At 38.3% G+C, this 14,909-nt stretch overlaps 1 protein-coding gene across 1 annotated transcript in view; it reads left to right on the top strand.

The window, feature by feature from the left end:
- LOC140142185 (uncharacterized) overlaps positions 1–14,909 on the top strand; it is a 34,128-nt gene that overhangs the window by 14,716 nt on the left and 4,503 nt on the right. Inside the window, 8 exon segments of the mRNA XM_072164151.1 lie at positions 1,074–1,204; positions 1,830–1,889; positions 4,692–4,773; positions 5,966–6,022; positions 8,235–8,868; positions 11,097–11,159; positions 11,660–11,886; positions 14,730–14,792. Of these exon segments, the coding sequence (XP_072020252.1) occupies positions 1,074–1,204; positions 1,830–1,889; positions 4,692–4,773; positions 5,966–6,022; positions 8,235–8,868; positions 11,097–11,159; positions 11,660–11,886; positions 14,730–14,792 (1,317 nt within the window).

Raw genomic sequence — 14,909 nt, 5'->3', positions numbered from 1 at the left:
CTTGGGGGGGGGGAGGGGGGAGGGGCAAGGGTTCTGACCTTCTGCCCCTTATTCTTTCCCTGGAGTATTTTGAATGTGTAATGTGAAATAACTTCAACAATTGAATACCTGAGTGGAAGAAGGGCCCAACTCCATCAAAACCATTTTTGAGATATTAAGAAAAAAGTTAATATTTGGAAAAGTTTTATAGACAGAATGTTTTCATCTTCAGGGGACCTTTAATACATGAACATACAATATTACATACATTCAAAATTATACATGATGTTTCCATGGCAATGGTACAGGTCTTAATACCAGCTGGAGTTGGGGCCTTCTTCCACTAATATACTGCAAGTGGCAGTTCCGTAAGCAGATGTGTTATAAATAGCTACAGAAATTTGATAATTATCCATTAATTGCACAAGTAGAAGCATGAAATATGTTAACAAGAAAGTTTATTGTAGTGAAAAAAAAGATTTCATGGATGAACAAAATTCCTCTTTAACCCAATATTTGTGGAAGAAGGGCCCAACTCCATGGAGTTGGGCCTTTCTTCCATGAAAACCATGATTAAGTGTACATGGAAGACTATTTAGAGAGTGGATTTTGGCTCATCTTTCACACACAAGGAAGAACAGTCTGCAGGCAATAAAATGCTGGGTCTAACTCATCGTTGTAAAAAATTGGAGTTGGGCCCTTCTTCCACTCAGGTATTCAATTGTTTGCTGATAAATAGCCTTGTCCTAAAAATTACCAAAATTAATTTTTATTTTCATGTATTGAAATTGTGTCTGTCAATCATTACAAGGGCTCTTTGCAGAGATGCCAAGGTGTCTATTTTGACACCCAAATTAGGCAACCTCCCTATTTTTGGCAAGTTATGTGCCATTAAAGTTGCATGTCATTTTGAAAACCTCCCTATTTTTTGTTTGAATCCTCCCTATTTTCTGGTTGTTAATGTTGGCATCTCTGTCTTTGATTTACTCCAAGGGCTCTTTGATTTCTTCAAATAATTTTTATAATGATAGAGTGAATCCCCTGGCCCTCTGTATCCCGCAACTTTAACCAAGAGATCCTTTTCTACTTAACAGGAATCGGAGACCAAGATGACGATACAGAACATCTCCATAGTGATGTGTCCCACGATGCGTATCAGCCACAGGGTCCTCAATCTTCTCTTTCAACATTATAAGGCATTGTTTAGAGGTGTTCAAATTAAAAAGTAAGTTCATTTCATTGATTCACTTGGATCTATAGAATTCAAAGGTTGAGAACCAGAAAGAGAACCAGGCTAACCAGCGAGGGTATTTGAATTGAGATATTCTACCTGTCAGTATAAAGAATAAATTTGATGATTGGCTGAAATTTAGCCGGGCATTTATGCCAACTGTTTCTAAAACGATCAACCTATTTGTATCTTTTTCCATGTGGGTCTGATATGTTATAGATGTAGTCTAATACATTTATGTTACAAACACAGCTCAATTTTGTGGTCCAGTGGTATGATTCTCGCTTCAAGTGTGAGAGGTACCGGGTTCAATTCTCGGTATTGGCGAGTTAGAATTTTTAACCCAAAATTGTTTACTTTAATGTGAAAATGTACATATTGCACTGAGAAATATATTGTATGTCTTTTTTTTTCTGCAGGGGAAATCATAGCTTTTTTTTGGGAAACTTGTTCACAATGCTTTCTATATATAGTTTTCAACATGTTCCCTTTTAAAGTTACTGCATCCCATAGAAGCCAGCGAGGGCAGTTTTTTCAAAGACCTTGTTGTGTTTGAAAAATTGGGACTTCATTCAGTTAGTATGGTATTATTCAGTATTTGTAACTTTTGTTATTTCAGATGTAAGAAGTTACTCAAGTGGCATCCCAACATAGTATCGGAGCTTCCAGACGATCCTGTGTAAGTAAATGGACAATTTAAGATGCAGGGAGGCAAATAAGGGGCTGCAGTGGGCTGTTCCAGTTAAATCCATACACCCCCTGTGGAAGATAAGACCTTAATCTTCCACACAGGGAGTGTGAATTTGAAATAGGGTTACCTGAATGGGTGATTCCATTTGAAATCTACACCCCCTTTGCGGGAGATTAAGGTCATGACTTCTATATGGGGCATGTGGATTGCAACATACATGTACAGTTTGTCCACTCTGAAGTACAAAGTGACAACTTGCGCGTATGCAGCGCGTAAACAGTACGCAGTGCTGCATCTCTGCTGTAGTTATGCGTGCCTTCAAAGTCGGCACAATGTGCGTGTCCGCATCGGTACTTTGTACTTCAGAGTGGACTGACTGTATAGCCCATTAATAAATACACCAGAGGGGAATGGTGGAATTCACAATTTTGCTTTCTACCCATACATTCACTCAAGAATGTTATGTTTTTTTTCCTCAATTTCTCAAGTTTTTCCACATGTCCCCTTTTTACCTAAAAAATGTCTTTTCACCTCTTTTCCTGAAAAGAATCATGCTTCTGTTTGCGTAAAGTTGACTGGTCTCATGATCTCGAGCTACGAGTGTCACTCCAGTCATCTTTCCTCCTACAGACATGCCAACTAGTACGGTTTCACCGTATTTTGTACGGTAAAACGTGAAAAATACGGTAGTACGGTCACCTCCAAAAAAATACGGAATTCCAGAATTTGACCAAAATAATAAAATGTTGGGTCTTAAAAAGATAAACAGTTGCAAGATTAGACTACCGACTGAATTACTGGTATCATTTGACCACTTTCTTGGTCTGTTAAAGTGGTTGACTACATCGTTTTTCTCTCAACTTTCGATCATGCATGCACATTAAAAATTATTATATAATAGGCCTACAAGATGCTTTCCGAAATAATTTTCTTCTGACTTGCAGATTTTTCATGCACATTAATATTTTTTATTAACCACCTAATGCTATGTCTTATGAAGGTATTTAGTTAACTATTTAGCTCTTTTGGTGCAAAAGAATAAGCCTACAAGAAGGTTTCCGACCTCCTTTTACTTCCGACTTTCGCACCATGCATGCACATTAAAGAAATATTTAATAGGCCTACAAGATGGTTTCCGAAATAATTTTCTTCTGACTTGTAGATGTTTCATGCACATTAATATTTTTATTAGCCACCTAATGCTATGTCTTCTGAAGGTATTTAGTTATTTAGCTCTATTGGTGCAAAAGAATAAGCCTACAAGGTTTCCAACCTCCTTTTACTTCCGACTTTCGCATCATGCATGCACATTAAAGAAATATTTAATAGGCCTACAAGATGGTTTCCGAAATAATTTTCTTCTGACTTGCAGATTTTTCATGCACATTAATATTTTTTATTAGCCACCTAATGCTATGTCTTCTGAAGGTATTTATTTAACTATTTAGCTCTATTGGTGCAAAAGAATAAGCCTACAAGAAGGTTTCTGACCTCCTTTTACTTCCGACTTTCGCACGGTGCATGCACATTAAAGAAATATTTATAGGCCTATACAAGATGGTTTCTGAAAGAATTTCAGTTCTCCCGACTTGCGGATTTTTCATGCACATTAATATTTTTTATTAAGCATCTCCATCTAACTGCTACACATCATGCTATGTCTTCTGGAAGTATTTAGTTTACTATTTAGGTCTGCAAAAGAATAAGCCTGCAAGATGCTTTCAGACTTTGTTTTCTCAATGGTGCACCCAGTAGCACATTAATATTTTTAATATTTTTCTTTAACCATGCATAGATAACTGCTATACCCAGTACAGTGTTCTAATTGACATTGGCATTAAACTGTTTAATTTTTTTTTTTGAAAACATGAACAAAACCCGATGTTAGGCCTACCGACTGATACTATGATGATGATGATTCAGATGATGATCAATGATTTTCTGAACTTGAAAGATTTAACAAAGCATACTTCTAACAACATTAGAAGTAACAAACCCCAATGTTTCAAGAAATATGTCAATTTGTTTGGTTTACATACTTTACCCAATTTTGTGAGGTCAAAGGTCACATACAAGGTCAAAGGTTGACTGAGGTCACCAAATATTTTAATAATTAATTTTTAATTGTGCATCACATATCCGACAATCAGCTTGATCAGTCATGTAATTAAGGAAATATGACGACTTTAAGATGGCCGCTTTCCATGTAAAGTATAGCAAAGTAGCACTTTCAATGAGTGATAACTCGTAAAGGAAGCATCTTTCTGTATTGATTTATTACTTTGATGGAATGGTTCTTTGGTATTGCCAAATTTGATTGCAAATTAAGTAAGGTGGGCCCCTGGACCCGGCCGTTACGCATGCCTTAGTCGCACAAGTGCTCCCTCGCAATTATGTGTTCTACTTTTTGGGGTTTCTGGGGTTGGCAGGTATGCAAAAGGTATATTTTTTAAAAATACGGTTTTAGGGTGCAAAATACGGATTTTTGTTCTTCTGAGTACGGAAATCTGGATTTCAAAGTTGGCATGTCTGCTCCTAGTCCTAATTGAACTTTCACTTTTCTTGCCTATATTGAGCTGTGTCCTTGATATTGTAAAATGGTTTATAAGGTGCGTCTTGGGCCACAGTGATCAGCAAAAGTCTGTAGATGCCTGTGGTTTTGCATCATGCACTATATTAAGCCCCAAATTTATTTTCAAATTTATTCATTTAAATGTGCTTAATTGAATATTTCAGGTGGAAAAATTTGATAAATAAATAATATTTTATCCTGTTTTGTCACCTTTGCAGAGCATTAGAAGAGGAACTTCAGAGACATGAAGCAATTCTGAATAAGATGCATGATGACCTGCAGAAAGGTGTTGCTAATAAGGTATGCAGGAGTACTGGACATATTGTCGTAGTGACGTATTTGCAAAATACGGATTTCGAGAAAATCAAATTTGAAAATTTAGCGATTTTCATTTGCTGCATACTCCTGATTAAGACATTATCACCTGGTTAAAAGTAATGTACATAAACCATATTTTCAATGTAATTTACCTATCACTATCAGGACTAATGACAATTGCACCGGTCAATTGACAAATACAATATGCATATGATGTGAAAGAGTTGTGCAAATATGTCACCATGTGAAGAGAACAAAACGGCGACTTTACCATGCAGTGACAAAATCGCATAAATACGTTGTGCAAATACGTCACTGTGAAAAGGAAAATTCTTCAAATTGCAGATACAAAAAACTGGGCTTGCGAAATATAGATGATCGGCAAATACGTCGTTATGTGATACAGACATTTTGAAGGTTTTACAAATACGACATAATTAAATTACTTAATTATCTTACTAATTGAGCCACTTTGAGACATGGATTTTGGTGAATATATAGAGTAGAACATAACAAACTAATGTGATAAGGCCAACGATATAATTGCATCAACATTCTCTATGATCAAATGAAAGTCTGTAAATTCGTAGTTGCTTTTGGGCATATTGGTACAGAACAGATATTCAAATAGCACAATTCTGGGTGTGGGTGTGCAGTGGTTTAATGGACTGTATGGTATAGTGCCCTGGCAACTTTGTGCTTATTTTGTCGGAGCAGGTGTTTGTGTATAGGGGTGTTTTGTAAACACCGGCAAATGTAGACTTGACACACACATCACATGAGAAATCTCTCTACAACAGTGGACAGCGTTTATAGATGTGAAACGCCACAATGAAGCATCGTAGCCAATGCATTTTTAGGTTTATATTTGCAGCACATTGTACATGAGTAGAATGTGGGGAGGGTTCCTGGGAGGTACCCAGTTGGAATATATAGTGTAAGTAACATACAAACGTTCCAGAATTACAAATTGTTGTTGGGCAGGAAAAGCCTCCTATGTGTCATTGGCCCCTCAACATGTTTTTGCATAACCTATATGTAAATCCTCTTGGCAGTTTTGTTGTAAACATGTTCAAGGGCCACTAGTGCATAGGTTTTTCCTGCCTAACAACGAAATGTGTAGGGGTGTGTTTGATTGTTGTGATAACATTAAGATATTTTTCTTTCATTTTAGAGCACTGAAGACGAATTATGGGAGGTACAAAGAGTCGTCACACAACTCAAGAGAAAGGTAATAATTCTAAAATTACATTGCATACTCAGTAGCGTAGCCAGCGGGGGGGGCAGAGTGCCCCCTGACAAAAAATGAAAGAAAAAGTGCCCCTCTGACAAAAAAAATGAAAGAGAAAATCAGGAGGGCAAAGGAAAAGAAAAGGGCAAGGAGCCCCTTTTCTAGCAAAATTCAGGGCCAAAATAGTGTAAAATACAAAATTTTTTCAAGCGCTACGCTACACATTGTAACAATAAGCCCTTTTTAGCGGATAATGGGCTAAAATAGTGTAAAATACCATTTTTTTAGGTGCTACGTGGACACATCATCCCAATAAGGCCCTTTCGGGAAGCACGAAGACATACAGTCTCTATGTATTGTATGATGCAACTGCAATTTTTTTCTTTTTTGCCCCCAAAATTTTATTTTGCCCCCCCCCCCCCCTGACCAAGAAAGCTGGCTACGCCCCTGTGCATACTGTGCACTTCTTTACATGGCCGGATTTACCACAGCGCCTCAAATTTGGGAAGATAAAAATTGAATTAAAAAAAAGTTGAAACAAAAAAGAAAAGAAAAAAGGGAGAGTGGGAAAATAGAGGGAAACATTGTTTTGGAATGAGAAATAGGTTACACATGTGGGATGGGGGTGTAGCACATGGATCTGGATGGTCAGGGGGCCCTAAATTTTAGCCTAGCCCAGGGCCCTGAAAGAGGTAAATCCAGTCCTACTTTCAGGAGTGGCTATTTATTTAGCATCAAAAAGTACTTACTATGTCTCTTGATACAGTAGAGATACAATGTATGTGTGGAGGCAACTTATTGGATGTAATTGTAACAGGGGAGATTTCATCCATGAACAAATGGATGAAAGTCCACGATGATCGTAGGGGCAAGGGTCGTAATTATAAAAGACTACTGATGATGGTGATGCATAACAAATAAAAACTGGAAACGAAGACTTGAAGTTTTAATATGACGAAGCATAAGATTATTTTATTCACAAAGTTGATGTACAAAGAGCAATGCAATATATTAAATGTAGAGATGGAGATATCATATTTGGTGCATGCCTGGTAGAAAAGTGTGCTTGGGAATAGCAAGAGCACATGTGTTAAAACAAATAACCTCTACTACAAATTTCAATGTCGCCAAAACATGGGTAAGCATAGGCCCTGTGGGACATTGACCTTGTTAAAGAGATGGGGGGAAAATGGAGGAGCGCATTAAGTAAATTAGGGCAAACAGGAAATTGGAGAGGTCAACTCATATTACATAATCAGTTTCCGGGCAAGAAAATATGGGATGCCCCATGTAATAATGTTTATAAAGCATGATTGTGGTAAAATTGAGAAGTAAACAAGATTACATAATCAGTTGATAGGTGCATGCCATTTATGATGTAATTGTAAACAAAGCAATTTTGACTGAACAGAATCAAAACATTGGAGAGAAAATAAAAACAAAACAAATGCATATAAAACCATAATTTTACATAGCTAAGATGATTATAATAATTGCCATAAATGATAGATAAAACATAATCTGAAATGAAACCAAAAGTAAAGGGGGGGGGGGGTTCTTGATGACGGTTACATAATACTCAATAGGTAAAGACAATTCAGGAAAATATTCACTGTTACTGTGGGATGATGTAGTGGTTGGTGAAGTGGTCGTAACACTCGCCTCGCACCACTGTGTCACAGGTTTGATTCCTCTCAGTGCCATGCCATAAGTTTAAATTTCCTAATCCATGAAACCTTCGCAGGTTTACCCCCTAAGGTCGGATCTCTTCCCATATTCCTGACCTGTCTTTAATCTGGTTCACCTCATTCTGTTATTATAGTTGCATCAAACAGGCACGAGAATTTTCAGGCTTTTGCCTGAATTCAGGCAGTTTTGCTGTCCAAATTTACGCATTTTAATTTGTTCTTTTCAGCCTGTTTTGGGCCTTTTAAGGCCAAATTCACACACCTTTTCAGGCAGTTTTAAAAAAAGTCATTCTCATGCCTGATTAAAAAGCCACTTGGACATAAGTATATGATACCAAAGTATTTTAAAATCTCCATTGATGTTCATTCAAACCTTATGAGTCCATTTCACAAAAAACATGCAAAACTCATACAAGCACTCAATTTTGTTAACAACCAAAAGACAAAAATATTTACACACACCTCTGTATAAAATAAAACTGAAATTAAATGTCTTTTTTTGTTTGTTTCATGTTTGTGTTTAGTTGCGTGTAAGCCGCCGGGTGTCCGAAACGAGGATAGCAGAAAAAGAAAAGGAGCAGCAGAAAGTTAAAGAGCATGAAGTCAAAGAGGTCAAAGTTGAAAAAGCGCCAATACCAGCAGCTGCCGGAAAAACCGATAAAGAACCAATACCAAAAGTTGCGCGAAAAGCGGAAAAAATAGAAAGAAAATCACCAAAACGTCGCTCTCAAAAAGGTCCAGCGCCGAAAATCCCAGAACTTCCTCCTAAACAAGCTGAAAGACCGGAGGAGCCTGTAGAGACAGCTCCTGTTGAACCTCCTGCTCCTGCCCCTGCCCCTGCTATTGTAGCCGCTATTGAAGTTGAGAAAAAGAAACCGGAGACACAACAGGTTGAGGATAAAATTGAAGCCGACTTGAAAAAAGTTGCCGAAAAATTAGAGAAAGAAGGACCAAAATACGAAACCCAAAGTTCCGTCGCTTCGTCAACTTCCACCAAGGAGAAAATGGAGGAACTGAAAAGCGGCGACGGTATTAAGAGAGACTTTCCGGAGGAGCTGACGGACACGGATAGCGATGAGAACGATTTTGAGCAGCTTTACGATATACCGCCGGCTCCTATAGTTGCCGCACCGATAATACCGGACAAACAATCTAAAGGTAAGGGAAAGAGCGGGATATCAGATTCAGATTTAATTTATTTTAATAGATCCCATTTGAAAATCAAACCCCTTGCTGATTTTGGAATTGCAACCAAATTTCAACAGTTTGTTAGCCATTCTAGAACCAACAGTTTTCATCTATACAAAGTGGAAAATGTGTTGGAAGATTTTGGAAATTCAAATTTCAAAGTCGGGAACAAGGTTGTCCAAAAGACCAACATTTGCCTTAAACCAAGGTTGAATAAAAATTTTTGGGTAAAAGTTTGGTTTTTTGTTGCACTGTTAATCTAGTCCAATAGGGTGATTTTAATTAATTTTTAAAATAAAAAGTGAAAAGAAGTTGTTAGTTGCTGTGGAATAAAGAGTCAAAGTAGCATATTGGGCTCCAAAACATGGCATTTGGCAACATTGTTTGGACTCATTCCGGGTTAAATGACATGTGAAATTTGTGTAGCACTGTTATAGTAGGATATTTTCGCAAAGTTTTATTTTCACGCTTTTCACAGTTTATATAAGAACCACAAATTTAAAAGCCCACAAAAATATCTTAGGAGCGATTACCGAATAGGGTGCAACTCTACTAGTCTTATTACAAGACTGCCCTACCCCAACCCTAAACCCTAACCCTAAACTCCGTAAACGAGGACTGGACTCATGCCTAGCAAGTTGCACCCTATTCGGTAATTGTACCATATCTTGACATATGAAATGGGCTATTCCAGTTGAAATCCATACACCCCCTGTGGAAGACATGACCTTAATCTTCCATGGATTTCAAATGGAGTCACCCATTCAGGTAGCCGCATTTGAAATTCACGCCCCCTGTGTAGGAGATTAAGGTCATGTCTTCTACAGGGGTGTATGTATTTCAACAGGAATAGCCCAATATACAAACTGTTCAGAACAGTTAAAATTGTGAAAAATTTATGCTGCCAAAATATCTTGCTATTCAGTCTGGGAATTAAAAAAACACAAAAACAAATCTCTTTGTGGAAGTTCAGTGACCTATGACTGTCATGACCACAAAGGATTCCTGTTTGTGTAAATTGTGTTGATAGTTTCACAGTAAAAGCAAGCAGTTTTGTACAGGACCAAGGAAGCTTTCTGAAGTGGGTTATTTAGGTAAATTTCCAGTCGACCTACTTCCTCTGTAGCATTTTAATGTTTGGGTTTATTGAAAACTGAATGTGTACATTATGCTCATCTTGCATGAGGTGGATATACATTAAGTTTATAGGTTGCTGTTGGCCTGTCTACTAAGGGCATTCTAAGGGATTCTCAAATAATAATATGTAATGCTATCAAGCTAAATGAGTCTTACGTCAATTAAAATTAAAATTTGGTTTTCAATTTTATTGCACGGGCCATATTCAGGGCTTCATTTTGCTGAAAACCCCATCATGATTAGACTTACAGTTCTCGAGATACGGCCATAAAAGTGTTGTTCAGAACAATAAAATACAAAGGAAGTTGAATACTATTATTGGCTTTATCTCAAAATCATTATTCATGACATCCGGCTCATTTTGCTTGATCGCATCACATATACTATAGGATAAGCCACTTGTTTGGGTCGGTCGCCGATCTCTCCAACGTACGACGAGAGAAGACCGAGTATCATATAGCATAATTGTGTTACAATCATAATCTGTAATCGAAGATCTGGAACTTAGTATGGCCGAGCCTAGCAACTGTCAATCAAACAAAATTAGGAGTAAGTCACGTTTCATTTATATTGAAGCAGTATGCACGCATTACCGTCTGTACTTATTCGTAGATCGAGGCCAAGAAATCCCCAAATGCCAGTGCAGTGACTTTACTCTTGATATAGAGATTGAATACGAGTGCCACAGCCCTGACATTTACACAGGAACGGGTAGAGCAAACAGAAGCATTCTATTTCTATATGTTGTGAGTGATGTTCAACATGCAGGGACTACCGTTTGAGAGGAGTGAGAGCAATTCACTCCTCTACAGCTCTTCCTAAGTTGCATTTGCAAGAGCGGTTTATAGCTCCTCTAGATGACTCATTAAATTCTTTATGTTTTAATGGCCACAGGTACAAACAGCTCTTCTTGAAGAGACCAGAAGAGCATTCTACAGATCTTTTCTAATTTTCAAAAGGCAGTCCCTGAACATGTTTATCGTCGTGCAAGCAGCAACTGACTCGTTTGTTTCAAACAGTTTGTAATTATTATGTTACGTTTTTTTTCTCAATGACTTCAGCTCAGGCCCCAGGTGTACCTGAGCCAACTGCTGATGATTCAATCATACAACAAGAAGATATGGGTATGTACTTAACCAGGTTGGGTGTACTAGATATAATAGCAATCTCAAGAACCACTGAACCAATACTAGGCTTGTTTGTACTCACTGTAATGCATTTTTTTTCATGCCAATTCCAAATATGGTCATGAAAATTTACAATTTTGAAATTTTTCAATTAAAAAAAAATTTGAACCTTGTCGTCATCCGTCATTACCCAGAGAGTTATTGTCACTTTTGTAAGGGTTTACGCTGATCAGTCAAGGACTTATTATTAAATTACGGTTACCAATCCCTTACAGCAGGAATCAGTTCTTATTCGTAGCTCTTCATTGTCATTAGTTGGACTTATTTATTACATTTAATCACATAAACAATCACATTATCGTTATGAAATCAATCACTCGTGTTTATCAAGGTGGATCAGCAATCGCAGCCCGTCTTCCATTAACTAATAAAACCCGTCGTACAACACTGCCCTCTATATGCTTAAGGGGTCCGTCACACTTTTATGCCTCTTACAGAAATGATCCGCTTACTGTTGCTGTCACAAGCGGAAGTCTTTGCCGAACAAGAAGAACTTACAGCAATACGTAATGAGCTCCAGAAGCGAATTGAAAGCGAACGGCAGGAGATTGAACGGCTCAAGCAAGAGGTGGCCGAGGCGCAGAACAAAAGGCTCAGTCGGAGTTCATCCATTGACAGCTTTGAAGAGAGCCTGGTGTCGGTGGATAGTAGTAGCAGTGAAAGTGTATCCTTTGAAATAATGATTATTTCTTACAAGGAGGGACATGTTTTTAAGCATAAATGATTTTTGACAATTTTTCTTTGTTGCAAACCGCCTGTGTGTCAAATTGAATTTTTATTTATTAATTTTTTTATTTATAACATTCGGCCGAAGCCAGGCTAAACCCAATAGTGCTCAGAGGCAACTAAATTCAAGGGATGCCATCCGGATATGACGGGACAGGGATATGGGAAAAGGTCCGATTTTTATCAACGTGAACAACATTTTGATAGAAATTCTTAGTTGCATTATCCAAATGTGACCATTGAATTAAATACCAGACATGTTTTTCTCTATTTTAATAGTATTTTATTTAGTCCAGTGACCAAATTCTAGCCATTTTTATGTTATCATTTTCTTCATTTTTGCCCAAAATCTTTTGTGCCAATTCCTTATCTGGCTGTGGCATTATGGCCTTAGAAGGATTCCAGGGAAAATAACCAGAGGCATCGAAGGCAATTGGGTGCCCAATTCTGCTGCCTTGGTGCCCCAAGAAAGGGTAACTTCGGACACATTCTTTAGCATGCGATTACCTTGGTGCCCTAGAATGAAATTACCAGACTGCCCTCGCAAAAAGCCAATGAACTTTTTACCATGGGGAATGCTGTGTACATTCCAGCAGAATAAAATGTGAACAATACAAGCCAGTTATGTCCAGTGGCATAGCCAGGACTGCCTCAGAGGGGGAGGCAAAAGTGAATTTCAAGGGGGGGGGTGGCAAACTTTGACAAAAATGGGCTAAATATTACAAAAGAGCCCTCCCACTGGGGGCAAGAGGGGGAAAAAGACTTCTCACATGGGGGCAGCTTCCCCCTGGCTATGCCACTGATTATCTCACAACCCCCTTCTCCTGACCATGGAAAACTCATCATTCCTGTTCTGATTCAACAGCTCAGCTATCCATGAGAAAACTGGTCTACTGTATTTGGAAATAACAATGAACTATGCACTCTATAGTGGCTATGATGTTACCTCATTAAAAATGCAGTCTTGGTTGTTTATGCACATATCCTGTGTTTTATTCAGATTTCCTTTGACAGCTTAACCATCGCGTATACGTGCGCGACATCAAGCGTATACAATGGACCTTGTGCAAATACATTGTAATACGCGCTGGACGGCTAACAGTACGCTTAATTTGTAAAAGGAAATCTGAATTACCTGACCCAGCTAGAGCTACCCCATGTGGGTTGGGTTCAGTGAACACAGTGGGTTGGGCTAATGCATAAACATGTATGTTTGCCTATCTCTTATTGGTTAAGATTTACCACCTACATTGATTTTTACTTCATTAACATTCATCTCAGATTGGAGATGAAAGAGGTTGAGTCTATGTGTTAAGATATGGTGGGTCACACAGGTCATATCCAACTATCGCAGTCCTTTTTTCTGGGCAGGGCAGTCACTGGAGATGTGATGTGTTTCGTCATAGATTTTAAATGGTTTCATGCATGGAAACATATGAATTGTTTATCAAAATAAAAGGAATGCAGCGCAGTCTAGTCTGGATGGGTGAAGTGGGGGCAGTGACCATTGGCGTACGCAGGGGGGGTGTTACGTGTGTGAAACACCCCCTTGGGTCTGTCCAAAAAAATGGGCAAAACGAACATACAAAGAAAGAGAGAGAGAGGAGAGAGAAGGAGGGAGAGAGAGGGTATATCTCACCCCTATACCCGGTATTGACCGGCAACATACGTAAATATGTTAATTGTTAATACATGTCAAGACCCCCACACCCTTCCCTTCACCATCACACCCCTGGCAACATACGTAAAGGTTTTTATTGTTAATTGACATATATATATATACATGTTTACACCAACACCCACCCCTACATCACACCCCACACCCTTACCCCAGCAGCGTACTTGAAAATTATAATTGTCAACCCCATCATCACGCTTAAAAAACTGCATCTCTTACACCCGCATTGCGCCATGTTATCAGCTGAAAACCGTTCGCAATTTTTTTCTGTCACGGTGCAAGTACGCAAGCATAATGTATGGTACTTCAGATGAATGATTTTTACTTTGTAATCCAAATCTAATCGCTTTTCAAAAGAAAATAAAGCATAATTAGACAGTATTTTGCATTGAAATAGCGTAAAAATTATGCACCAAATGGCTTCAATTGGACCTACATTTTGCAAAACTTCATAGACCGTCATTTCATAAGTTTTCGGCTTTTTGAAACTTTAACTAAAATTTTACACATGCACTAACAGTGCCAAAATGTCCAGCAAATCGCTTCAATTAGGTCTTCATTTTGCAAAAGTTTCTTACTTCTCAGGGGGGCACATCCCCCCTCAGACACCCCCCTACATATTGGATAAACAAGTTACCATTTTCGCTTCTGCTTTCGACATTTACCAATTTGTGTTTTACACAATTTATAGGCCTACAATTAACATGATTAAAGGGAAAACTTGTTCACGAAAGGCTTCATGGTCTGTCATTTCACAAATTTTCGGCTTTTTCAGACTAAAATTTTACACACTAATAGTGCTAAAATGGTCCACCAAATCTCTTCAATTAGGTATTCATTTTGAAAAAGTTTCTAATTTCTGAGGGGGGGCACATCCCCCCTCAGACACCCCCCCTGGCGTTGCGCAAGCGCGACGCGATGTCCGCTACGCAGCCATTTTTAACTTTTTTATCATCACACCCCCCTTGAAAAATTCCTGCGTACGCTACTGGCAGTGACATAGCCATTAAAACCAAAATATGTTTTGCACTGCGGGTTAAATATTTCCCTTGTATATCAATTTTTAGTGTGATTACCATTTCCTTGACTAGATGACTATACAGGGGGATGAAGAGGAACTAATGGAAATGATGAATAGTTTGATGCTGGAGAACCAGGAACTTGAGGTAATAACATAGGGAATATGGGAGAGCATGGTGTGTAATGTGCAGGCTCAATCTCCAAAAGGACATTTGCGATGAGCGATTGCCCCTACTCACCATCGTTTGTCCAAGCCTATTCCA

This window comes from Amphiura filiformis, chromosome 20, assembly GCF_039555335.1.
Source record: "Amphiura filiformis chromosome 20, Afil_fr2py, whole genome shotgun sequence".
Lineage (NCBI taxonomy): Eukaryota > Metazoa > Echinodermata > Ophiuroidea > Amphilepidida > Amphiuridae > Amphiura > Amphiura filiformis.
The sequence above is the reverse complement of the archived record's forward strand: the minus strand, read 5'-3'. Positions and strand labels throughout refer to the sequence as shown.